The sequence below is a fragment of the Anas platyrhynchos genome, chromosome 2, assembly GCF_047663525.1.
Source record: "Anas platyrhynchos isolate ZD024472 breed Pekin duck chromosome 2, IASCAAS_PekinDuck_T2T, whole genome shotgun sequence".
Lineage (NCBI taxonomy): Eukaryota > Metazoa > Chordata > Aves > Anseriformes > Anatidae > Anas > Anas platyrhynchos.
In genome coordinates, this window is record NC_092588.1 from 158,798,783 (window position 1) to 158,823,929 (window position 25,147).

At 53.0% G+C, this 25,147-nt stretch overlaps 1 protein-coding gene across 7 annotated transcripts in view; it reads left to right on the forward strand.

The window, feature by feature from the left end:
- The window catches only part of DHX30 (DExH-box helicase 30), a 37,975-nt gene extending 15,616 nt beyond the window's left edge, over window positions 1–22,359 (forward strand). For all 7 annotated transcript variants that reach the window (XM_072034056.1, XM_027452911.3, XM_072034057.1 and 4 more), the window contains 18 exons: window positions 2,093–2,223; window positions 4,501–4,611; window positions 6,280–6,635; window positions 7,769–7,895; window positions 8,535–8,684; window positions 9,364–9,516; window positions 11,034–11,855; window positions 13,786–13,864; window positions 14,687–14,791; window positions 15,840–16,015; window positions 17,066–17,272; window positions 17,657–17,738; window positions 18,158–18,351; window positions 18,442–18,601; window positions 18,858–19,015; window positions 19,202–19,305; window positions 19,460–19,599; window positions 20,245–22,359. In XM_072034056.1, coding sequence (XP_071890157.1) covers window positions 2,093–2,223; window positions 4,501–4,611; window positions 6,280–6,635; window positions 7,769–7,895; window positions 8,535–8,684; window positions 9,364–9,516; window positions 11,034–11,855; window positions 13,786–13,864; window positions 14,687–14,791; window positions 15,840–16,015; window positions 17,066–17,272; window positions 17,657–17,738; window positions 18,158–18,351; window positions 18,442–18,601; window positions 18,858–19,015; window positions 19,202–19,305; window positions 19,460–19,599; window positions 20,245–20,480 — 3,491 coding nt within the window. In that variant the 3' untranslated portion in view covers window positions 20,481–22,359. The remainder of the gene's footprint in view (window positions 1–2,092; window positions 2,224–4,500; window positions 4,612–6,279; window positions 6,636–7,768; window positions 7,896–8,534; window positions 8,685–9,363; window positions 9,517–11,033; window positions 11,856–13,785; window positions 13,865–14,686; window positions 14,792–15,839; window positions 16,016–17,065; window positions 17,273–17,656; window positions 17,739–18,157; window positions 18,352–18,441; window positions 18,602–18,857; window positions 19,016–19,201; window positions 19,306–19,459; window positions 19,600–20,244) is intronic.
- Window positions 22,360–25,147: the final 2,788 nt, after the last annotated feature.

Here is a 25,147-nt window from a genome sequence, read left to right on the forward strand (position 1 = left end):
TCCATCTGTTCCCTATCACAGAATTCCTCAGGGTATTGCTTTTGAAAGGAGAAGCAACCAGAGGCCAAATAATACAGGCTGCTGCTGGAGGGTTTTATTTATGTCTCCTTTATTAAATGAATTTAATAGGACAATTGGGAATTGGGCTACTATTCCTCCCTCCGAGCGTCCCAGCACCATGGGTTGGAATAGACGTGTGGAGGGCTAAAATTTGGGGCACTTTTTCCAGTTTTCCTGAACAGGTGGAAGCCTGAATGTGGCGGTGCTTGCTGTGCGGCCAGGTGGGTGCCTCGTGTTTGCTGTGAAATTGCAGAAAATTGGCTTGTGGTTTGCTGAGACTGAGACAGTTTTCATGCTGCTCTGGCCAGCTCGTGGACAAGAGGAGTTCCTAACGTAGGGATCTTCCTCCTCTGCGTCCCCCTGAGGTGTCCGAGGGGTTTGCTCAAGGATTTGTGAGGAACAGCAGCCCGAGGGCTCCCCTGTTATCCCTTATAACGGTGCTGCTGGGAGTAGTGGAAAGCTGTTGCAGGCTGTTTTCCCTGTCGGTGTGGTCAAGGAGACAGCGCAGGTTCCAATTTTGTTTTGCTGCTGCCCACAGGTAGAAAACTAACCCCGAACGGAGCCAGTTGCCAGTCAGACAGCTGTAGGATTACAGAGCAACCTGTCCTCAGATGATACCTGGCTCTCGGTGTCCTTATCGCAGGGCCCCGGGGTTTTGTTTCAGCATCCCTCTGCGTGCTGAGGAACCCAGACTCCTGTGGTAGCTGGGCTGTTTGGCTTCTGGAAGCCATTTCTCGGAGGTTCAGCTGGTTCTTCTGTGCTTCTGAGGAAGAACTCGCAAGCCTGGTGTCAGTAATTTCTTTTCTGAGCCCTGAATCAGCACCCTGGCTTTTTGGTGCTGCTGTTGGAGAGGGCGATGGGATCAGCAATGTGGTTTTTGCTTGACTTTACCCCAGGATCTCCAGTCTGACCTCCTGGTAACTTCACTTTTCTCTTGAATGAAGCTTTGTGACAGTGCCTCGCTATGCCCACATCACAGGGCTCTTCACTTAAATACTTCCTGCTTTGGAGGCCGTTCTGTCTAGCTTCATTACAGCAGCTCTGCAATCAGAGATTTTAGGAAAATGCAACGGCAGCTCTCAGTGATGCTCTGAGTGCCATGGACGGGCTGCTTCTCACTCCTCAATTTGGTAGCTCCACCAGGAGTCCCCAGTTGTGTCGTGCTGCCCCGATGGTCCTTGTGGTCCCACTTCTGAAGAGTAATCCCCAGCCCTGGAGGTGGTCTGCGAGGAGATATTAATGGGGTTCTGCCCTTGCAGGATGGGAGATCCCTCTCCCCTCTCCTGTTCCTTGCACTCCCAAAATGTTCTTTTACGTTTTCAATTCCCGACGAGCAGCTCTAAGGAGTCACTTTGTGTGTTGTCGAGCCCCCCGGTGTAACCCCGAGGTGGCGCGCGTGGCTGAGGAGGCGGCTGCAAATCCCAAAGTCTGTTCGAGATGCTTACTGCTCAGTTTGTTTCTGACGCCGAAGGATGGCAACAGAGCCACTTCTGCGTTCACAGTGAGGGAATGGCACCGGCTCCGAGTTCTGTGCTAGGCTGTTTGCATTCAGGTTCAGCTGGGTGTATTTTGTCTGACGGTTTTTCTGGTGATGCCGTTTTTTTTTGGGGGGGGAAAACAAAATCACAACGGTTTGGAAAGACTTTTTAGTGTCGCAGAGTTAGGGCTAGCATCGAGTTAGACTGTCAGCACTGCACTTTTAACTGGAAGTTTTAAATTCATACTTTGAAAGGAGGGGAAAAGCAATCTCTGCGTTTCAGGAGAAGTGTTGGTGATGCTGCATTTCCAAAATGTCCAACAATGCTGTATAATCTCGTGTTTGGTGCTCAGGAGACTTTGCACTCCTGTGTGCTGTTCTGCTGATGCCTGGAGACGTTGGTGAACCTCTGAGCTTCTGCCTGCTGCCCTGTTCGTAGCCCTAGAGACATTTATGCTCCCAAAGCAGGTGTTAGGACATGTCTTTGAACAGGACTGCACAAGAATTGTAAGACATTTAGCTCTTCTGTTGTTTTTGTTTTTTTTTCTTTTTTAGATTCCAGAGACTTGTTGAAGGAATTTCCACAGCCTAAAAACTTGCTCAACAGCGTGATTGGAAGAGCCCTGGGCATTTCTCATGCGAGGGACAAACTGGTATACATCCACACGAATGGGCCGAGAAAAAAGGTAATCCTCTTGCACCAGGCTTTCGTGGTAGGTGGGTATGGTGTGAAGGAACACTGCTAAACCTGGAAGTAACCCTTTAGTAGAGAAAGTCCTAGCACATAAAGTCCACGTAAAAGTTGTACTGTAATCTTTCAAACAAGATTTCCTCACTTTTTCCTGCTTCTCTATTTTCACGTGCTTCAACACGTATGTAAATGTAGGTGCTATCCACCTCCTTTTGTTTGTGGAAGGATGAATTTTTGTTCCTTTTGTCCTGTAACGGGCTTTCCTTAGCAGGAGGACACGTAGTTTGCTGTTGAGTGTGTTGGGCTTTGTAACCTACTGCCTTAGAAAATGGTAATTCAGTGCTATGTGTCAGACCTTAGGGCTACATTTTGTTTCTATATTCGAAGAATAGAAATAAAATACAGAATAAAGAATAGAAAAAAGCCTAAGAAAGCCTAAAATTGCAATAAGAAAAGATGAATTTGCTTGGAATGGAGGGAGGCTTCTAGTAGTACGTAAGGGCAAAGTTAAATACAGAGGTGCTTGCTGTTGGTAAACGAACCAGAGGAATTCCAGGCAAACATTTTGCCAATCAGTTGGAGCTTGGATGTAAGACTCTCACATCCCATCTCTGTGAGGAATTGAGCAGTTCTGAACTCACAGGTGCTCTGTGTTCAGGGCTTTGCCTCCTCCCGTTGTACAACCCCTGTGGCCCCAGGCCTCTTGCTCTGTCTCAAGCAGAAGCCCATTCCAGCTGAAGTTTAGCTGCAACGTACATTCCAGGAAAAGATTCAGTTCTGATGGATTAACATTTTCCAATAACATTCTGTCTTAAAACTTCCCAGACACTTTTCATTACCTCATCCTTGAGCATACGCGTGTTTTAGGCAATACATTACTGATGGTTGCTTTGGAATTCCTTCGTTATTTGTGTTTCTGTGTTACTTGCCTTTCCTCAAGCAGCGGTGCAGCTTCCTAGCTGATGTTTAGGAATGCCATACCTAGTGCCTCAGCATTTTTAGTCTGTGTAATCAGTTCAAATTCTTGCTAGCGCTAACACAGATTAACGTCGTCCGTAACTTTAGATTTCTTAAAAACAAACTTACAACAAGAAATAGAGCAGCTCTTGTAGAAAACAAGGGCTGGTGGGGAAAAAACAAAACAAAACAAAAAAACAACAGGAAGAAGTGTGGGGACAGGAGGACAGGTGAGACAAACTGGGGAAGTCTTGGTTGGAAGTGGACAAGACTTTTTTTGTGAGCGCCAAGTAACCCGGCCTTCACGAGACAACTTTTTTTCTCAGCAGCTCTGTGTCTTTTCATGCAGAGTCCTTAGGCAAAATACGTAGCAATTTTCTGCAGTAAGATGAGATTCAGATGGCAGGCAGGCAGGCAGCCAGATGGAGGCTGTTGAAAAGTCAGGAGCCTTTTTTTTTTCTAGCCTTATAGGTGGGGTTTTCCCAGCGGACCTAAATGCCACCTTTCATCTTTGCTGCAGAAACGGGAGAGAATTCCTTCGGCATTTCCCTCCTTTGAGCCTTACAGAAACTCAGCTGCAGCATCTGTGGGGCTAGGAGTCAAGCGAGCTCTTCCTTTGGAGCAGTTTTTACCAAAGGGCAGGGTTCAGCTCTCAGTGTTCTTTGCAGGTTTTTCAGCTTGGAACCAACTGTGCTGGGAGAATGGGAGAAGAGGAGCTCTGGTGGTGCTGTTAGTTCCGTAACAGCTTGTGCCGGGCAGCACGAGCTACAGGCTGCTGCTCCTCTGCCCGAGAAGCACGGTACCTGCCTGCGTAACCACGGGGCAGGCTGCTGCTAATTGAAGCTAGGATAAGGAAGCAGAAAGATTTGCTCGCTGTTGCAACTAGAAATGTGTTGGAGAGTGCTTGTTGCTCCTCTGGTGTCGTGTGCTGTGGTGCACACAGGAGCAGTTACCCTGAGACTGAATTGTTCTTGTAACAAGCTCTTGGCATTTGATTCCTCGGGGCTGACACACTGCCACCTGCGAAGCTCCGGCCCGCGGTACGTGGTGCTGTGCTGGAAAGCAGCCTGCTTTCTGGGCCTGCCTCAGCCACCCAGCTTCTGGGTGGCTGTGGGCACCTTGTGTCTGGTTCCAGGCTTTTGTTTGTGTGGTACTGGGATGTAGCATCCCATAAAGCGACCCAACAAGCAGTTTGTTTGGGATTTTCATTTGTAGTTACCTTCTTTATCCGGAGTTCAGAGATGCTTGAAGTAACGGTGCTTCTGGGTTGATTGCTCTGTGCTGTCTCACTTTGCTGCTTATCTTTGCTTTTCAGAAAGTCACTCTGCATATAAAGTGGCCTAAAAACGTGGAAGTGGAAGGCTATGGGACCAAGAAGATTGATGCTGAGAGGCAGGCAGCAGCAGCTGCATGCCAGCTCTTCAAGGTGAGCTTTTGCCCCTTAGCTCGATGAACCAAGCCTTTGAGCATGCAGGCTTTGCCCATTTTGGTGTGTTGTTTTACTATTACTGGTTTAAGATTGTGCTAATTTGCCTCTTATTTGTGGCTGGAAGTGGTCGATGTGTGTGCAGCCACCATCAAGCAAGTACTGTGAGGTTCTAAAGGGCACTGAGATGTGGTGTGACAGCAGCTGTCTGAGGATAAGCTGCAATCTTGTCCTCAGCTCTCCCACTAGCTCTGTCTGTAACCTCGGGCAAGTGACTTTGCTTTTGGAGTTTCCCTTTCATCTGTGCAGTAGGAACAGCGCTTCCTGCTAAGGAGCCTAGCAAAGGTGCCAGGTGCGCTGACAACAGGAGCTTTTGGATTTGCTTGCAGGGCAAGAAAGCTACGTTAAGAAATAGCTATGTAGTTCTTAACTTAAGCCTTCAGAAGTTAAAGATCGCAGCGTTAAAACTAGAAGTTTCTTCAGCTGCCTTCTGATGAGGCAAGTTGCTTTGATCCTGTGATTAGCAAAACTTGTTCCAGTGACTGCCTGACCTGAAGCATGGTGCTCGTTCAGTTCACGTTTGGTGGAGGTGTATTTTTGTTTTATCCTCACAATTCAACATTCAATGAAAGCATTGTTTTGAGCTTTCTTGGAAAGCCTGGAAGTTTGCAAGGGGGGGAAAAAAGTCCCACCTACACTTGCAATAATATTATTTGCTAAATTTTGGGGAATGGTTCAACTGTGCTTTCAGTTCAGAGCTGGAAAACAACAAAAAGACAACCCTGGGAGGGTTGTAGATTAAGCATGCAAAGTTTTAAGCCAGACCTCTAACCAAGAGAAGCCCTCATAATGGGAGGCCTTGTGCAGACCTAGCTCCAGAAACAGCTACAGATGCTGCTCTAAGTGAAGAGTCACCAATTCAAGAAAAGTGGTGGTGTTAATTGGAGTGGAGATGAATGCAGTGTTTGAGTACTACGACTAGCAAAGTGACTTCTTGCTGTCCTAGGCACCCCTGCAGCACAAAACAACACCACTCAGAGGCCTAAAGATGTAACTTTTAATGTATTGCAGTGGTCTGGTAAGATTCAGTGCGTGATACAATCTAGGTATGCCTGGAACTTCGTGTAAGGCTCAGTCCTAAACGTAGGTGGTGGGCCAGCAGTAACTGGGAACTCTTCTGTTTCAAAACCCGATAGATTTGGGAGATCTTGATACTGCTTCTGCAGACTGAAAAGAAAAGGAAGCAAAAAGAAAGGAAGGGAACCATTCACTGAATTCTCACCTTGTGTTATCCCAGGTTATATTTGTTTGGGTTTAGCCTTACCAAAAAGATGCATTCCATGCTCTGAGGTGCGTTTCAGAACTTACAAAATAAAAGGTTTAAACAATATTTAGTAAAATACCCATAGATCTAGCCCAGCCTGTCCAACAAGCTACAGGATACCAAGCAAGTGTGCTCTGGGAAGGGAGGTTAGCGAACAGATTTCCTTGAAGTACTAATACCTGGAGGAAAGCTTTTCATTTCTGCAAATCCCCTTTCTTTCTCTGCTCTTTCTGTGTGATACGAAGAAATTCCTCCTGCATTTCTCTCCTTTCCCAAATGTTTAATTTCCTGCAGTTGCCCATCTCTGTCCCTTTACTGCAGCTAACTGCGTTTTTCTCCTGCAGGGCTGGGGTTTGCTGGGGCCCAGAAATGAGCTGTTTGATGCCGCAAAGTACCGGCTCCTCGCAGACCAGCTTGGCTGCCCCGATGAGAGGTGGTGTTCGGAGGGCAAGTGGCGCTCCAAGTCCGGACCTTCTCTCGCCGACTTGTCCACCTGCTGGCGGCGCATGGAGCCGGACGACTCCATCCAGCCCATGGAGCAGGGCCGCATGCCTAAAGCGATGCGGAGAGAAGAGCTGGAGGAAGGGGAGCTGGAGGAGGGAGAGCTGGAGGAAGGAGAGCTGGAGGAAGAAGCGATCGATGTTTCCGATTATTTACCTATGGCGCATCAAGATGCTCGAACCTCAGGCAGAGATGCGAGGTAAGGGCTTTGATAGCTGCTGGTGCAGGGCAATAAAAAAAAAAAAAAAAAAGGGTTTTCTTAGCTGAGGCAGCCCTGTGGTTCCTCCGAGTTGAGCTGCAGCTTTCCACGTTGCTGGTGTGACCTTAAGGAGGCTACAACGAGGTGGAGATCGGTCTCTTCTCCCAAGCATTAAGTGATAAGATAGAGGAAACGGCCTTAGTTTGCAGGAGATTTAGGTTGGGTAATAGGAAAAGGGTTGTCAAGCACTGGAACAGGCTGCCCGGGGAAGTGGTTGAGTCACCAGCCCTGGAGGTCTTCAGAAAGTGTGTAGGCGTAGAGCTTAGTGACGTGGCTTAATGGTGGACTCGGCAGTGCTGGGCTAAAGCTTGGCACAAGCTGATCTTGGCAGTCTCTTCCAACCTAAATGATTTGTGATCCCATGACCTGTAGGTGAGCCGAACACTGAATATTTTGCGTTCTTCCCTGAGAGAGATCAGGGCAGCCTGGTCTTGTACCTGGCTGTAATCACTGGAGAGTGTCAAGGTGTCATCTTTGAAGTCCTCTCCTTTGGGTTGAGTGCTGCCTACCTGTTTGCTCCCTTTCTTATTCTCCTGGGCCTAAAGCAATTTCTATTTCCAGAAAACTCTGCATATGCAGTTAGGAATCCCTTTCTTGATACCCCTACCCCCACAGTTTTGGGGGCAGTATTAATATATGCTCCTTTTCATCCCAGTAGTTCCCCGTAGTTGCTTTCTTGGCTTCATGTTTTATGAGCACAAATTTTAGATTTTAATAGTCAACAGGAGAAAAAAAAATCAGTAAGGACTTGGTGGTGGTTGTTTGTAGGGATGCTCTTTGGATTCAGAAATAACTTAATGATATTTTGTGTTGTTGCTTTTTGTAGTTATTTTTAAAAACTTAAAACCTATTGATGGTATTTGGTTTGTAGTACTAGTGTAAAGGCTTCCTTGCTTTCTAGTCCTGCACTGAGTGGTAATTCTGGGACTGACAGACTTTAGCAGCAAGGCACAATTTGACTTCTCAGATGTGAAGGCACAGATAACCTTGATCTTAGTCGCAGACCTGAAGCGAGGTGGCTCTGAGCACAGAGTGGCTGTTTGCATATCCAACTGTTTCCCTCTTCCATCTAGCCGAGGAGGGAGTTCCATTGAGATGACAGATGACAACACTGCCATCCGAGCTCTGACGCAGTTCCCACTTCCCAAAAATCTCCTGGCCCAAGTGATTCAGATCGCCACATCTTCCTCCACAGTAAAGGTAAGGAGCCTGGGGACTGACGTGCAGGGGATGAGGCTCAGAGACTCGCTGCAGTCTCTTTGGATGCTTGTTTGGGCAGCTGAGAACTGGGGAGAGACGAGGCCCAGAAAAATCAGCCTGAAGAGCAAGAAAAGTCTTAGTGGTAGGAGCTAAGGAAACAGCAGCACCGGGAACATTGTTACTTGAGGTCAGGCCAACAGAGGAGCTGTTGGTGTGAAGGAAGGAGAATATTTTCTCCTGATAAGCTTGCATTTCCCCTAATATCTGCAACAAGCACAAGCTGGTGTTACTCAGAGAAATGTGTGAGTGACAGAATCTTTCCACACCTCAACTCCTGGCAGTATGTGGTGATTCTGCCCCTCACTGTGTGTCACCCAGCTCCCTTCCAGACCTCAGGCACTTTAGCTGGCCCTAGCTGGGCTCCACCCCGTGTGCTGCCAGGGGTGTGCTGCTCACAGCTGGCTGCTCTCACTCCTCCTTCAACTCATGAGCGGAATTTAGTACAGGAAACTTGTTCTAGTGTTGGAAAATAATACTGATTTCAGCTCTGCTTAGAAATACCAGGGTATATTTGAAAAATCTCTGCCTGTGGAAGCTCTTAGCACCCCCCCAACCTGATGTTGGTTATGTGCCTTTTAGGAATACATGCAGTTCCGCACAGTAGGTACCAAGACCAAGATCTGCAAGCTCACGCTCCGCTGGCCCTGTCCCATGACTTTTGCTGCCAAGGGCCGTCGCAAGGTGGAAGCAGAAAACAAAGCAGCGGCGTTGGCCTGTCAGAAGCTTAAGGTAAGCACGTGTGGTTCCCACATCCCATCTCTAATCTGTCATACGTGGAAGTTCCTTGCACCTCACTCACCAGATTTGAAACTAATGTTGTGACGCCTAAAACTTTCTATTTCTGACTTCATGCTCAATAAACACGTTTTCAAACCTTAGGATCCAGTCCAAACTGCTGTTGTACCCCTCAGGCATAGCCCTGTGATGACCCCTTGAAGACCGTTGGGCTTGTTTTGATTCCTCAACAGAGGGATGTGTGGGGATTGCTCCTAAATGTTAGCTTTTTCTCTTGGATCCCTCAGTGCTGCCTACTAAGACAGACTTACCTTCCTGTTCTTGTAGGTGAGCGAGTTCAGCCACACTGCTGTGTTAGGTTTTGTTGCAGATGCTTAGAGTCAGCAGAGGAGAAGTCGAAGAAGATTGTGTAGGGCTTAGTGCTGAGCTGTCACAATGAACCAGAACCACAGCGAGAGTGGCTGCTGTGTTTTTGATGGGTCTATTTGCTTCTAGTGTCCATTTCACCAGAGCTGTGATAGGAGCATGTTTTTGCCATGCCAAAAGCAAGCAGTGATAGATTTGAGCTACGGGGTAGGGAGTTCACCCATCACAACTTGTAGGACCTACACGTGCCAGCAAATTGCATGCAAGTCTTGTGTCTGACAGTCTGGTTTGCCTCTCCTCTTTGCAGAGCCTTGGCTTAGTGGACAAGAACAACAACCCTCTCAGCCACGCCATGTACAACATGACCTCGCTCCGGGAACTTGGTGAGAACCAGAGGAAACCCTGCCACATCAAAGTTCCTGAAGCCACCCTGCGCAAGATTGAGAACTACCTGAATCATGTAAGGCTTCCTCGGGTGCCTCAGAACCACCTTCGGCTGATCACGTGTAATGTCAGAACTTGGACTGCGTGCACGTGGGTTGAGAGCTTCATGCCAAAATGGTGGGGGGATTTATGGCTTGATGCTTGCCCCAAACTGATCAGTCTTTTACCTATGGGGAAGGAGACCCTTTCTGGGCAGTGGGCCTTCTCTGGATGTATTTGTGATGTTTGTGTGTATTGTTTGGCCTTGGGGATGTTGGGGAGTGCAGTTTTTTGCTTATAGCCTCCTTTTGTAGGCTTATGACCTCTGCCCTATGCAGCTCTTGCTAACGTAAAACCCTGGTTATAACTTTTTGCTTTACAAGAACCAGGTGCTGGTAAATTTTCATTTTTCCCTTGGGAGTGTCTCTTACAGCACTTCTAAGGTATTGATGAGTGCAGATCCCCAGCACCTGGCAGTGAGGTCCCAGGAGATCTCTCTTCATGCTGCGGGGTGGACACCCAGGGGTGCTGAAGCAGTGCCAGGACAGGTTTCCTTGGGAGCATTCAGTGCCAAAGCAGGAGTTAGTGCCAGCGTAAGGTGAGGATGGGCATGGTGCAGGTATAAACGTCTGTAGCTCATTGAAGTAATTAAAAAATGATGCCTCTGTTTGGAAGCTGGCAAGTCACTGTGCAGCACACTGTAGGTCTCTGGGGATGTTTATAAAATCTTAGGGATGCTGTAAAGTAAACCAAGTGGTAGGGAGTATCCTAGGGAGCCAAAACCAGGCCTAAGGCAGCAGACATTTCTGAGTGACCTGTTAGAGTGGCTGAATTAAGGCTGCGGTCTGCCTGCCATGTGTATGTCAGGCTGTGTGTGGAAGGCTTGCCCTTGGGACCCTGAGCAAGGCTGAACCCAAAGCTACTGGTCCGATCCATCACTGAACTCCTAATCCTGTGAACATCTTTGATTTGTGGTCTAGCCAGTGCCTGACCTGCTGTTGCTCCTTTTGGTTATTCCCATAGGATCTTGGACTTTTTTGCCAAGATTGGATGTTTCTGGCTCAGCTGAACACTTAGGTTTCGGGCAAGCTAAATGTCCGGGCTTCCTGATGGAAAGGAGGGTGGTGGTGCAACCTGAGTGTTACAAAAAGCTGACTTCTGGGGCTGTCGCAGCCCCTGCGTGCAGTGTAGCTACTGACCTGGAGAGCTTCAGATGCTGTTCTGGGCCCGTCAGTTTGGGTGTTGGCCCTAACATATCTGTGAGAGCAGGCTGCAAACCTCAGGGGATGCAGCGAGGAAAATGCAGGGAGCTGCTCAGAGTTGCATTGAGTTGAGGTTATTTCGAGTGAGAATTACTTCTACCTAAACCCTGAAGGGTACCTTAAAAAAAAAAAAAAAAAAAGGAGGTGGGCTACCTGAAACATGAAGAGTTTGATAAAGCTTTGTGGGCAAAGCTAGTCTGGCTGAGTCCATTCCAGGCACTCATTTTTCTGTCCTCCTGAGGACTGTTACTGAGCTTCTTGTCCTCTCACACCTTTCTCTGTCTCACCCCAGTACCCAGTGGACATCAGGGAATCCAGGCCCCGGATTGCTGATGACATGATGAACCTGAGCAAGGAATCGGGTGCGATCAGCGATGCCATCACGGGGAAGACCTACATCCCCATGCTGGAGGCGGAGGAGGTGCGCCTTAGCCAGAACCTGCTGGCCCTCTGGAAAAGGAGAGGATCCTCGTGGCAGGAGAGCCACCCGCTGCCGGTGGATCCTCACAAGGACACCATCCTCTCGGCCATCGAGCAGAACCCCGTGGTCGTGATAGCAGGAGACACGGGCTGCGGGAAAACCACGCGCATCCCTCAGCTCCTGCTGGAACACTACATCCTGGAGGGGCGCGGCGCCCGCTGCAACGTGGTCATCACCCAGCCCAGGAGGATCAGCGCCATCTCGGTGGCCCAGCGCGTGGCGCAGGAGCTAGGGCCCAACATGAGGAAGAACGTGGGCTACCAGGTGCGACTGGAGAGCAAGCCCCCCGCCCGGGGGGGAGCCCTGCTCTTCTGCACCGTGGGCATCCTGCTGCGCAAGCTGCAGGGGAACCCCAGCCTGGAGGGCGTCAGCCACGTGGTGGTCGACGAGGTCCACGAGCGAGACGTCAACACGGATTTCCTGCTCATCCTGCTGAAGGGCATCCAGAAGCTCAACCCCGACCTGCGCCTGGTCTTGATGAGCGCCACGGGAGACAATCAGCGTTTCTCGCATTATTTCGGGGATTGCCCCGTGGTCAAGGTGCCGGGCTTCATGTACCCGGTGAAGGAGTACTATCTCGAAGAGATCCTGGCCAAGCTTGGAAGGCACCGACACCGGCACTACGAGATAAAGGTGGGTGTGCAGCGCGGCGCTGAAGCTCTTCCCCTCGGGTCAGGGGCTGGTTTCGGGCGTATCTGCAGGGCCTGGAACCGGTCCCTCGTCCTGTGGCCCTTGGGCATTGTTTGCTGAGCTTTAATTCCAGGTCAATCCTCCTGAGCTAAGATCAGCTTAGCAGAATCCCTCGTATTTTAATTAATTTATGGATAAAGGCGACTTCAAATTTAAGTTCCTGTTGTCCCTCTGTAAGGGGAAGTTTGTTTGACCTTTCCCTGCTCAGCCTGGTGAGGTTTCTGTCAGCCTGAGGAGGTTTCTCCTGGTGGCTGAGCGACCACCTGGTTGTATCAAGGACTTCTCCCAGCTTTGTGTCATCAGCAGACTTGCTGAGGGTGGCCCCTGGTGTTCAGGGCCATCTTCCTGTTCCTCTCGTGGCTGGTTGGGTTCTTCCCCTGCTCTTTTTAAGCTGACCTGACTTAACTTCCAAATTACTGAGACAACAGCTGCTGCTCTGTGCCTAGTGGATTGGAAGGCTTGGTTTTGCCTCCCCGAATTTCACTTTAGCTACTCGTGAGGTGCTGTTGGGTAGAGGTACAGCTTCCAAGTCTGGAGAGCAGGAAAGGGACTGCACATTCTCACTCCTCAGCTGAGGAAGCTGGCAGCAGTGGTGACCAGGGCGGGTGCCAGATGGAGCCAAACCCAGGCTCCTGAGCTTCCTGGCTCCTCGTCCTGGGGAGGCCATCCAAGAACAGGCATCTGCTCGCTCCAGAAGACGCTTGGGAAGTCTGTGCACCTTTCTGCTGTCTGCTGCATGGCTGCTTATTTATCTGCGGGTGTCCTCCTGCACTCCCAGAACCTCCTGAGCTGGGGGAGAGAACCCGTGGTGGTTTTCAGTCCTCCTGTCTGCACACAGGGCAACCTGAGGGTTAAACATTCGTCTGGGAGCATTGTCTGTGAGCTCCTGGAACACCCAATGGCTTGGGGCTGTGACTGCTTCCCCGGAGAGCCTGTCCCAGAGCCTGACCACCTCAGTGAAGATTTTTTTGTTAATGTCCAGTTTGAACTTCCCCTGACGCAGCTGTAAGCCATCCCCTTGCTCCCCCTCTCGAGGAAGCTGTAGGCAGCAGCAAGGCGTCGTGCTTTTAACCCTGCCAGCAGCCGAAACCAGGACACGAGGTCACCCCTCGCTCTCCTCTCGAGGCTGAGCAAACCAAATATCTTCAGCTGCTCCTCATAAGCCGTGCCCTTGAGCCCTTTCACTCCTTTATTGTCCTCCTTTGGGCACATCCTGGTATTTTTGGGCCCCAGAACATAACAGATAACAAACTGTGCTCAGTGTGTGAGGTGTGGCTGCAGCGGTGCTGGGTGTTTTGTCCAGGAGGACACTGAGAGACAGTCACAAAGTCTGCCAAAATCCCCAAACCCCACCGGGCAGGCAACCTCATCATAAAGGGGTATCAGGCTAGTAAGGCATGGCTTGTCCTCGTGAACCCGTGCTGGGCTTGGCTTCCTGGGGTAGCCAGGGTCATGAGAATGAGAGTGACATGAGCACGCTCCCAGTCAGTTGGGACCTCTGCAGATTCCCCAGCCCATGAAGAAATAACAGGGATTTTGGAGTCACATCACCCAGCTCTTCAGTACCCAGGGATGAATCCTTTGGGCCCCATGGATCTGCGTGCGTTGGGTTGCAGCAGATCCCACACAAGTTCAGAGTCACCTGGGAGCTTATCACACCCCACGGCACGGCTCTGCTGCCCATTTTTCTCCCATCACCAAAGCTTTTATACTCCACCACTGAATGAGATGGCTGTGGCTGAGACAGGCACATCACTGCGCCCCTGAGACCACCTCCGATTCCAAACAGCAGAGCTCGGAGGGCGCCTTCCCCAGTCAGCTCCCTTAGTGCACGTCTCACGCGTTGTCCTCACTGTGCTTCTGTTTTATCCAGCAATCAGATGATGAATGCGTCCTCGACCTCGATCTGATCACCGACCTCGTACTCCAGATTGACGCCCACGGAGAACCAGGTAGGTTCTGCTTTTCCCCCTTCCCCTTTTTTGTGGGGGGAAAAAATGGTACCTGCAGAGCACAGCCCCTGTGCAGAAGAAATGTTGTGCTGAGTTCTGGAATTCCCGGTGAGCTGAGTGGTCTCAGTCTGCTGTGACCTAATTCTTTGGCTAAGACAATGTATGAGTCCTCATGCCTGAGGCAGGTTAAGGTGCCTGGTGCTCCAGGCAGTTATGCAAACCCCTCTGCTGGAGTTTGGAAAGCTGTCTGGAAGCCGGGTTGCTTGCTGATTCCCGTGTCGGTGTACCTCGAGGTCCTGGTGTCCTGAGAAACCCCACTCCTGGGCTGAAACTGTGTCTGTGCACCAGTGTCTGCAGCCTCATGCTGCTCAGTGCAGTTATTTTCCTGTCCTGGGAGGATTTCCTTCCCTGGGTGGTGATGTTTTTGTGAAGGGAAGATTTTTCAGATGGCTTCTACTAGCTTGGAAACACTTAAAGCTCTTCGAAGGCATTCACTCCCAGAACATAGCTGGCCTTGTTTCCTTTTGACTTCAAGCTTCTGAGGCGTTGACAGAGGCAGGTACAGCCGAGCAGGCAGGCAGGGGACATTTCCCTGGGTCTGACTTCCCTCACGGCTGCATCTGTCCTCAGTTTGTGATGAGAGGGGTGCAGGTTTCCTCAGCTGGCAGGGGGCATCCCAGCCCTGGCCCTGCTTCGCTTTGGGTTTCTCGGGCTAAGGGTTGCTGTGGGCTTGGGAATAAGAGGTCCTGTCTGCAGTTTCTGAGTCTCTAGGATAAAAATTGCTCTTGGATTGCTAGATTAAGTGTTTTTGCTGTGTTACAGGTGGGATCCTCTGCTTCCTTCCTGGCTGGCAGGAAATCAAGGGAGTGCAGCAGCGCCTGCTGGAGATGCTGGGGTCTCAGAACAGCCGGTACCTCGTCTTACCAGGTGAGATGGCAGGGCCAGATTTCTCCCCAGGATTCGGGAGGAGAGGCCAATTGCCTTGATCAACCCCTTCAGCTGTTGCGCACAGATAACAGAGCAAGTTTGTGTGCTCTGATGTATGCAAAGGCGTATGTAAAGCACAACTAGCTCCCAGCAGAGGCTATCCTAAGCAGCGGGTGATTAAAGAAACTGGCTTCCTGTCTGCCTCCAGCAATGCAGATGTAGGCAAGGAGGAAACTGCTGAGTTCTGCCCTGCTGTAGCTGCATGCTGAGCCTAAATAGAAAAGCTCTTTGGGACTTGTTTTGTGGGGTGGAGGTGTGCTCCGTGGTTCATCTTCTAGTGAATGTGATGTTCTGCTTCCCGGGAGGGAAATGTAAAACCAAAGCCAGGATTACCCTGCGAGGCTTCAAAGAATTTTTGGTTGGTTGCTTTGGTTCTTTGTTTGTTTTTTAACAGTCCTCCCTATTCAGTGTCAAATAAGGTCAGGAGGGGTGCGACTTTGAACAGCTCAGCTGCTAAAAAACGCAGGTGTTTTTTCTGTGCAAACTGCACATTCTTCTGCTCCCCTGCTGTTCGGTGCAGTTGGTGGGAATTTCTCTGCATCATCGATCTGTAGTGTGGAAAATCTGATATCCAAGAGTTATAGGTCCTTGTCAAAGATCATTTTTGGAAAGTTAGAGCAGACAACATTGAGGGTACCCCATCCCCCTGCCCCAGAGACCTTTTGGAAAGGGGAAGCCACAGAACCACAGAACTGGACTCTGGAAGAGAGTGGGACACAGATATTCTGGTGGTACCATTCACCTCCGTGGGGTAGGAGGGGTTCAGAGGTGATGTGGAAGTTTTATTTCACTTGCTTCTTTTTTCCCCGAGGTCTGTCTGGCAGGAAACTGCTGACAGTGGCTGGTGACATTACGAGTGGCTTCCCTGCCCCATATTTCTAGAAATGGGAGCTGATGGCACAGGAGGGCTGAGAATCTTGGCTCACCCTGGCCTTTACGGCAAAGCGCTGAGGCAGGGCAGGGCTGACTGATGGGTTTTATCTCCTAGTGCACTCTAACATCCCCATGATGGACCAGCAAAACATCTTCCAGCGGCCTCCCCCCGGCGTCAGGAAGATCGTCCTGGCCACCAACATCGCCGAGACCTCCATCACCATCAACGACATCGTCCACGTGGTGGACAGCGGCACGCACAAGGAGGAGCGCTACGACCTAAAGACCAAGGTACTGATCCCTTCTCGCCTCTGCTGGATGCCTTTGGGATGTGCTGGAGCTCGTGGATGTTTTCAGAGCCGCGTTTGAGAAACCACCCAAGGGGATGGTAACCACTTCCCTTTCGGCCCCTGGGGTGCTGGCCCTGTGTCCCTGTCTGCGGCCTGATTTCTGACTCATCCTTCGGAGCATTTGCCTTCAGCAAGTTCCCTGCCAGGCTTCTCAGCAGCTTCTGCTGAACAGGCAGGAGCCTGGTATCTTCAAAGAAATATAAGGCAAATCCCATCACTTCCCAGCTCTCTTTAACACCCTTAACGTTTGTAGCTTTTCCATTTCCTCTGCCTTTTTCTATGGCTTTGTCATAAGCCTCTTTTACCCAACCAAGGCAGCTCTGACCTACAGGGTGCTGCTCCTTTGAAGCCATCTATGACCCCGCTGAGCTTTTTAGTCAGCTGTGAGGGGGGGCGGTTCAGTGCTCAGGCTGCGTTTCTGGTGGCGTCAGGCCTTACAAAAAGCTCCCTGGGAGTCCGTTTTTTAACAGCCTGAAGGCAGCTGTGCCACCACTGCTCTTGGCGGGAGGGATCCTGGCTGCGTACTGCTGCCCCTTCCCTTCCCTGTGTCAGAACGTCTCCCAGGGCCAGGTGATGGCTCATGCCTTGGAACAGATGTAATTTTAAAGCAGGCTTTTCTATATTTGCCCAGTTTTAACCCAGTTCATCTCGCAGGGCAGTTCCCAGCAGGCCCCGCAGTGTCTGTGCATGCAGCAGGAGGCTGGGACCGGGTCCTGTGGGCAGCTCCCAGCTGGGCGCTGCGGTGTGGAGATCAGGCCAGCATCCAGCAGGTGGCATCCAGGTCTCACCCATGTGCTGAGCAGCTCAGGCCTCTGCAAGCAGCGCTGCAGGATGCAGGATAATAAGAGCAAGGGTTTCTCCTCCCCTTTAGCAGGGTGGTTGACTGGTCCTGAGGAGTTCCCGAGGTCCGTGGGCCAGGTGGGAGGCTCCGTTCAAAGCAGACAGAGAGCTGGGAGAGTATCCACACCTAATTCTTCTCCTCCTTCTCCAGGTGTCTTGCCTGGAGACAGTGTGGGTGTCCAAGTCGAACGTCGTGCAGAGGCGAGGGCGTGCTGGCCGCTGCCAGTCAGGATTTGCCTATCACCTCTTCCCTCGCAGCCGCCTGGACAAGATGCCAACTTACCAGGTTCCAGAGATCCTACGCACCCCACTGGAGAACCTGGTGGTTCAGGCCAAGATCCACATGCCAGAAAAAACAGTAAGCACAATACACGCCTGCAAGACTGCATCTGACTGAGCCAGCAGAATGCGATCTGCCTGGTGCCAGTTCTAGAGATGAGATTTGACCACAAACACGAGTAGGAAAAACCCAAGACGCTGCTGACTCTAGTTCTTGCTTTCCTAAACGCGCTGCTTTCTAGTGAAGTTAAGACCAGGACGTAACGTAGATTATCTAGATCACAGAGTGTGTCTAAAAGGCACTGTGCAGAGATGGAGAGGACCGAGCTCATATTGCTGTAGGCGTACGAGGAGGGGAACTTGTGGCCGTGGGGCAGAGCAGTGGGCTCCTGGAGGCTCTCCCGCTCTCTGGTCTGGGAAACATGCCTTCCCCCCACTCCCCATTCTCCATTGTGTGTTGCAGGCGGTTGAATTTCTGTCCAAGGCTCTGGACAGCCCTGACATCAAAGCTGTGGATGAAGCAGTGATCTTGCTGCAGGAGATCGGTGAGCTAAGGCTGTGTCCTGGTGTGGGCGTGACGGAAACAAACGCGTTTGCTGTCTGAACGTGGGAAGTGAGAGTTGGCACGGGATCCCGCGGGACGGACTGGGCAGGATTGTCCCTCGATAGGGGTGGCAGCTGGTGGGGGCTTCTCCAACTTCATACGTTGTGGAGAGAAATTAAAAAAAAAATAATAGTTGGAGGCACAGAGAAAGAACTGTGACCAGGGGTCTACATCTGGGCTCATGTTGGTCATCGTTTGGCTGTCCCAGCCTCTTCTCTGGTCTCAGGTCCTTCACCCTGGGGGTGGGAGGTTCTGGGTGCCTGTGCTGTGTGCCTCTTGGCAGCTCCCAAAATTGGCTGGCTGCCCCTTTTGGCCCCCTTGGAGCTGACGGCTGTGCCCTCGTGGGCGGCTCTGTTGCAGGAGTGCTGGACCAGCGAGAAGCCCTCACCACGCTGGGCAAACGCCTGGCCCAGATCTCCACGGATCCCCGGCTGGCCAAGGCAATCGTCCTGGCCTCCATCTACCGCTGCCTCCACCCCCTGCTCGTCATCGTGTCCTGCCTCACCCGGGACCCCTTCAGCAGCAGCCTGCAAAACCGTGCGGAGGTGGACAAGGTGAGGAGCCCTCCTAAATAAAGGAAAGCAGAAAAATCAGGGGGAGAGGGGAGGGCTGCTGCCTGACTCAGCCGCGTGTCTGTCGCCCAGGCCAAGGCTGTTCTGAGCCGGGAGAGCGGGAGCGATCACCTCGCCTTTGTCAGAGCTGTGGCAGGCTGGGAGGAGGTGCTGAGGCGCAGAGACAGCCGTGCCAGGGATAACTACCTGCAGGACTACTACCTGTACGGCCCCAGCCTTCGCTTCATCAACGGTGAGTCTCTGAGGCCTCTCCCTTCCTTCCCGTGAAGAGGTTGAAGCATCGGGGAAGGGCACGGTGCGGGAATGGGGATGCTGGACAGACAAATCCTGGTGTGGGTGCCTCTAACTTTCGGGAGCCCAGATACAGCCCTGGGGAGGCCCCAGGCAGGAATTTTTCCTCCTGTCCTGGTGCTGAGGCTGGAGCTGGAGCTGCCCTGCTGAGGTCACTTGGTGGTGGGTGATTCACTGGTGCCCTCTCCTCCCCGCAGGCCTTGTCAAGCAGTTCTCGGAGAACCTCTACGAAGCCTTCCTGGTGTCGTCCCCGTCTGACTGCACCATGCCCTCCTCCGTATGTAACCAGTACAGCGAGGAGGAGGAACTGGTCAAGGGAGTGCTCATGGCTGGGCTCTACCCCAACCTCATCCAGGTACCGGCTCCCGCTCTGCAGTCGCTCTCCCGGGCTTGCTGGTGGCTGTGGGTAGCGCAGGGAGGTGTGGAGGTGCCAGGGACATGAATCTTGTGCTCTCTTGGGACAGTTGTGGGGAAACTTGGGCTGGCTGCTGGTGGGCAGTGCCTGCTCGCTGTGCGGGTGTCTGAGCTGCTCTCGTTTCAGGTGAGACAAGGCAAAGTGACCCGCCAAGGGAAGTTCAAACCCAACAGCTACGCCTACCGGACAAAGGCGGGCACCGTGCTGCTCCACAAGTCAACGATCAACAGGTGAGGGGCCCACGGGTGTGAACCGGGGGTGGTGGCTCCATGCGCTTGGCTTCCCAGCACCACTGAGGACCCTGGCAGTGCCTCAGGCTCGTGTGCCTGTACCGGAGCGTGAAACATCTCTGGCTGTGCCTGACGAAGCTCTTCCCCTCTGCAGGGAGGCCTCCAAGCTGTACAGCCGCTGGCTAACGTACTTCATGGCCGTGAAGTCCAACGGTGGCGTGTTTGTGCGGGACTCCTCGCAGGTCCACCCGCTGGCTGTGCTGCTCATGACCGACACAGACATCCACGTCCGAGGTGAGTGCTACAAACACCTGCACCTCCTCGTGCTGCTGCTGCCACCCCAGGCGCCCGGTTCCTCCACGAGGACTGCAGCTGGAGGGGCTGCAAGTTTGTCTCCACTGCGTAGCAGCTCGGCCTTCTTGGCCAGCTCTTACCCTGTTTTTTGAGCCTTTTGCTTCGGATTTGTTTTGTTGTCCTGGGGCCACAAGCACAGTGATTTGTGAGCCACTCTAGGCAGTAGCTCTGCAGGGTGGTGAGGTAACCGAGCCGAAGGCAGGCTGAGCTTTGCCTGGAGGCTCAGCCTTGAGGAATGAGGCGTCGGGCTGGTCTTCAGCCACCACTGGGAAGGAGCCTGGGCTGGGAAGGAGCCTGGCGTGTGTTGTTTTAGCCCCTGGGGTTTGGGTGCTGCTGCAGTTGGGCTCAGCCCTAGAGCACAGACGCTGTGCCATGGGCTGTCAGCTGTGGGAAGCGGGGGAAGGATCCCGGTGTGATGGGTCAGAGCTCTGCCAGGCTTTTGGGGGAACGCTTTGGCCCGATAAATCCCCCAGACGGGGCTGAAATGAGCGTGGGGTGGACCTGCACCGCCCCTGGTGGAGCGGACAGCACCGGAACAGCTCCTCACCCTTCCTGCTTCTCACCCGCTCTCTTCTCCCCACCAAGATGATGGCTGGCGAGCAACAGTCTCCCTGACAGACAGCGACCTCCTGGTGCTGGAGGGAGACTCCTACACCATCCGCCTCCTGCGTGATTTCCGCGTGTCGCTCTCCAAGATGGTGGAGACGTGCCTGTGCTATGAGATGGCAGCCATCCCCGGGGACCTGCACCACCAGCACAGCCAGCTGCTCGACATCCTGGTGGATCTGCTCAAAGGCCCTCCTGGCAGCTTTGGCGCTTAGGCAGAGCTGGAGGATTGTGTGGGGACTTGTAATTTGTATAAAGATGTTCACAAATGTTTATTTAAATAAAAGTTCTATTTATCCCTTGTGAAGTCATCTCTCTCCATCCTAGAAGATTAATGTTGTCTGAATCTCCTGCTGTCGGCTCCGTGCATGGGCACCGTGTAGGAAGAACCAGCGTCGCGCCGCCTGGGACGGACTGCGAGCGCCGATGGGACCCTGCGGCGAGCCTCGTGGACCCCCCACCTCCTCCGCTCCGACGGTGTCAGTCCCTGAACTGGAACTGGAAAGCAAGGACACGGCTGCTGCCGGCCGTCCTCCGCCCCATCCCCACAGGGCCGGGCAGGAGCAGCTCTGGTTCGAGAGCTACTCCGGGCTCAAGAGGAGGACGGATGTCTCGGCTCGCCTGTGCCTGCGCCGGGGGCCGGGCAGAGCGTGGATGCAGCGGCGCAGGGTGGAGATCTCCTCCTCGTACCCCTCCGTGCCCCGAGGACGTCGGAGGGGAGGAAGCCCCGAAGGTGCCGGAGGCGACGTTTGTTCCACGCGGGATCCGAGCCTCACAGCGGGGGCCCTGCCGCCCCACAGCGCGAGCGCAGTCGTGGCGTTATGAGTGTGAGATGTGACTCGTTGTTCCTGATCTGCCTGTACTTTTTGTCTTCTTGCGTTGTTATTACTTTCCTTTTTTTTTTTTTTATTATTATTATTTCTTGTTCTCCCTACGTCAAGGAGGCCGGATCCCTGTAACTTGTGCAACACAGGACGTGATTGTAGATGCCAGTCTGCCTGTGAGCGCTTTCTCCTGCAGCAGGCCAGGAGCACAGGCACAAAATTCTTTGTTTTCTATGAACAGGGACCATATTTCTGTGGAAGGAGGATTGTGACAGGCACAGCGTTAAAGGAGAGGTCTGGAGTTTAATCCCAGCTTTGCCTTGGATCCCCTGTCAAATGCAGACAGTGACCTACCTCACAGGGCTGTTGTGAGGCTTCATTGATGTTCGTAACGCATGTGGGACCTCGGGCGGGACAGCGCCACGGAGGAACACGAAGCAGGCGCTGGGGGAACCGAGGGGCTGTGCCCATGGGGGCGCGGTGCTGGAGGGAGGCGCTGCCACTGCTGTGCCCAGCAGCTGAGCAAACGGCGGTCGCAGGGCCCGGGAATTCTTTGTTTTTATTCACCATTTCTTATGCTCTTTGTATCTGAAATCAAGGCGAGGGGAGCGCCCCAGCTGGGCACGCGGCTGTGCCCTGCTGGGGGAGGAAGGGGCTGAGCTCCTGCAGGTGTGGGCGATGGCAAAGGGGGGGTCCCGGCCGCGCTGGGGCCGGGGGCTGCCTGCTGCTGGGGCCACCTTTTGGTTCTGCCACTTGTTCTTCTACTAAGATTTAATTTACTCGTCATGGGCTTTAATTAACGGAGCTGTGCCCCTGCCATCTGAACTGAGGGACTGCAGCGGGGGGTGCGGGAGCCCCGAGGCTCCAGCGGCCGTGGGCGAAAAGCACAAGGGCAGGGCAGGGGGTGGCGGGGGCTCGGGGCCGCTTCTGCCCTCCTGGAGCCGCCGGCCTCCCGCGGGCCGTCGGAGTCCTGCAGCCTGTGTTCACTCGAAACTTTTCATCTTCATTTCACTTGCTTGAGGTTGTCACTATTATTTGACCAGTGTTTGTTTCTTTTGGCCTGTATAATGGGCAGTATGTTTTTTTCCCTTCCAGCAGGTTTAAAAAAAAAAAAAGAAAAAAAGAAAAAAAAAAAAAGAAAAAAAAAGACTAAGCTATTGTCTAAATGGTTCAGAACTAGTGTGATATTGGGATACTTCAGTGGCTGTTATGTGATACTGGATCTTTTTACAACATAGATTAAAGACAATAAAAAGGGATAGAGTAGTAACCGCCTCTGTCCTCTTCGTTCTTTTCATTGATTTGCTTTCAGTGGCTGCCCAAAGGCTGGAGCTGGGCGAGGGGCACGGAGACCCCAAGGGAGACCCCAGCCCTGCCCCTGCTTGGCCTCTTGTGGCACCAGAACAGGGCCACCAAGCACCAGGGGAAGGCAAAGCCCATCCCTGGCAGTGCCCAAGGCCAGGCTGGATGGGGCTGGGGGCAGCCTGGGGGCAGGGGGTGGCCATGGGGGGCTTTGGGGTCCCTTCCCACCCAGACCCCTCTGTGGCTCTGTGTAGAGCGCTCCTAAGCCTGCCTTGAAAACCGAAGCCTGAGAGTTGTGTTTTTTGGAGGGATTGAGGAGAGGGGTCACAAAAACAGGGATGAGCCCCCTCCTCCAGCCCAGCTTCCAGCAGCTCTTGGGGCCAGGACCCAGCTGGGGCTTGGCGGGGCCGGTGCTCAGGAAGAAAGGGACGGGGCCTTAGGCTACAACCTACATGGGCTCTGGGGGGGCTTTCAGAAACGCTGTGGAGGGCAGGAGGTGCCGGGTGCTGCCTTCAGGAAAAGCCTTCCCTGCCCCGACCCCCCAATACACCCAGCCAGCAGCACCCTGAGCTTGACTGCATCCTGGTGAGGAAAGGTAGAAAAAGTTTTTTTTTGTGTGTGTGCTGGGGAGAGCAGCTCCTCCGGGCTCTCCATTCACAGCTGTGGATGGAGCCTCACCACCACCCTTGGCCATTGCTGCACCCGCAGCCCCTGGGGCTGGGCAGAAGCCAAAACTCCGAGCTGCCCACCCCAGCCCCTTTACCCCTTCCTCTGAGCTCCCCAGGCCCCCACACAGAGCACGCCATGCTGAGGAGGAACATCTAGAAGCTTTATTTCAACCCTTTACAATAGTAATAATAATCACAACATCAAATCAGGAAATGTTGCTAAGGAGACAGTCGTACAGCCCTCGGAGGAGGGTGACACAAGGCAGAAGCAAACCCGCTACGAATCCAGGCCGTGGCAGGAGGGGCGCTGCCCCCCGCTCCCTCTCCCAGGCCTCACCCCCATGCAAGACCCCCCCCCGCCCCAGCCCCCTGCTCCCTCCCTCAGTGCCCCCCTCGGTACAGGTAACGCTGGCGCCGCGCTCCGCCACAGCCGGGCGGCACCGAGGAGACGGTGCCTCTGCTGAGTAATCCTATGACACAAAATAATGAGAATACTTCACATTTAGCCACCGCTTTGCACGCTGCTCACGCCTCACAACAGCCCGGCGAGGTAAGTCGTGATCATCCCCACCTTGCAGATGGGGAAACTGAGGCAGGGAGGCTCTGCGGCTTCCCAAGGCCATGGGGGAGCCGAGAGCCAGGGTCAGGCCTCCCGGGTCCTGCGCTCTGAGCTCCTCGCCACCCCACTGCCCTCTCGGTCCACCCCGCTCTCCTCCCACGGGCCGTTATTCCCCCACTACGTCTGTACGCCTTGTACCTATGTTACGGGGTAGCTGAAGCTGCAGGCAATGCTGAATGCTGGAGCGGGAAGGTCACAAAGGTGCTGGACAGGAGTCTCGTGTCTGATCATACTCTAGACACCAGCTGGTGGCCAGCGAGACTCGTGCGAGAGGGGGATTTCAAAGGCGACTGCTGACTCTAAGCAGGACGCGGGTGGTGAGGAGGAAGAAGCGACAGAGCCTGCCTTCCACTGCTCCCCCCGCTGCCGCGGGGCCCTGCCCACCCCTCAGCGCCCAGGCCCAGAGGCTGCGAACACCGAGCTGCTGCCAAGAAATTCTGCCCACACATCACGAACACGAGAGGGGCCCAGAGCCCACGCACACACCCACGCGGGGACAACAGCGGGGTCAGCGTAGAAAAACTACATTCAGTTTGCGGTCAGGGCGCCGACCTGCGAGGGGAGGCCGCGCTGGGCGCAGCAGCAAAGTGGCTGCGGCTCCCGTCCTGCTCCTGTGGCCTCAAGCCTGCACGCTCGGTTCCATGAATGTATTTTTACAGTATAAAAAGCCCCAAAGTAACTGCACGTGCCGCTGATATGCAGGGGGACCCCCTCCAGGTGCCAGCAGCCGAGCAGCCCCTGCCTGGTTGCGCATCGCTTCTGCAGCTCAGCTGCCTCCAAGACAACTTGTGCCATGTCCAAGCGCTTTGGACAAGGCTTTGCTGCGCACCCTGCCCCAACCCGAGGTTGGAGCCAGCTCCAGCACACCCTGCGGCACCTGAGCCCACCACACCTGACTTCTCCCAGCTGGGCTCATCGGAGCCAAGCGGCTGCTCTGCACCCCCGAGCCCATCCTTCCCTCCCTGCCTTTCCCCAGAGCACACAGCACACCACGCACAGCTGCAGAGAAAGCCAGGACCCACCCGAGGCATCTCAGGCCAGGGACATCTACAGGCAAATTGCATCTAAGTCAGACCACAACTTATTTTTTTCTTCCCCAAGAGCATTTGCTACCTCTAGCCCTTGATCAAGCTGGTGGCAAACACAGCTCCTTCCCCTGCTGTGCCCAGCCAGCAGCTTCTCCGCAGCCCTCATTTAAGGTCTCAGCAATAACCAGCTCACTCCCATCTCTCCAGATAGGAAACCGAAGTCGTTTCACCACACACCGATCTCTTCCCAGGCTAGCCATATGTACAGCCATTTCCTTAAAACAAAATTTAAAACAAAAACATTGAAACCGAAGCTGTCTTAGAAAAAAAAAACAACAAAACAAAACAACAACAACACACCAAGCTAATGTATCTGGACTTAGTTTGTCAGCTAAACACAGGCACAACAAGTGTTAGAGAAAGTGGCACAGAGGCACGGGG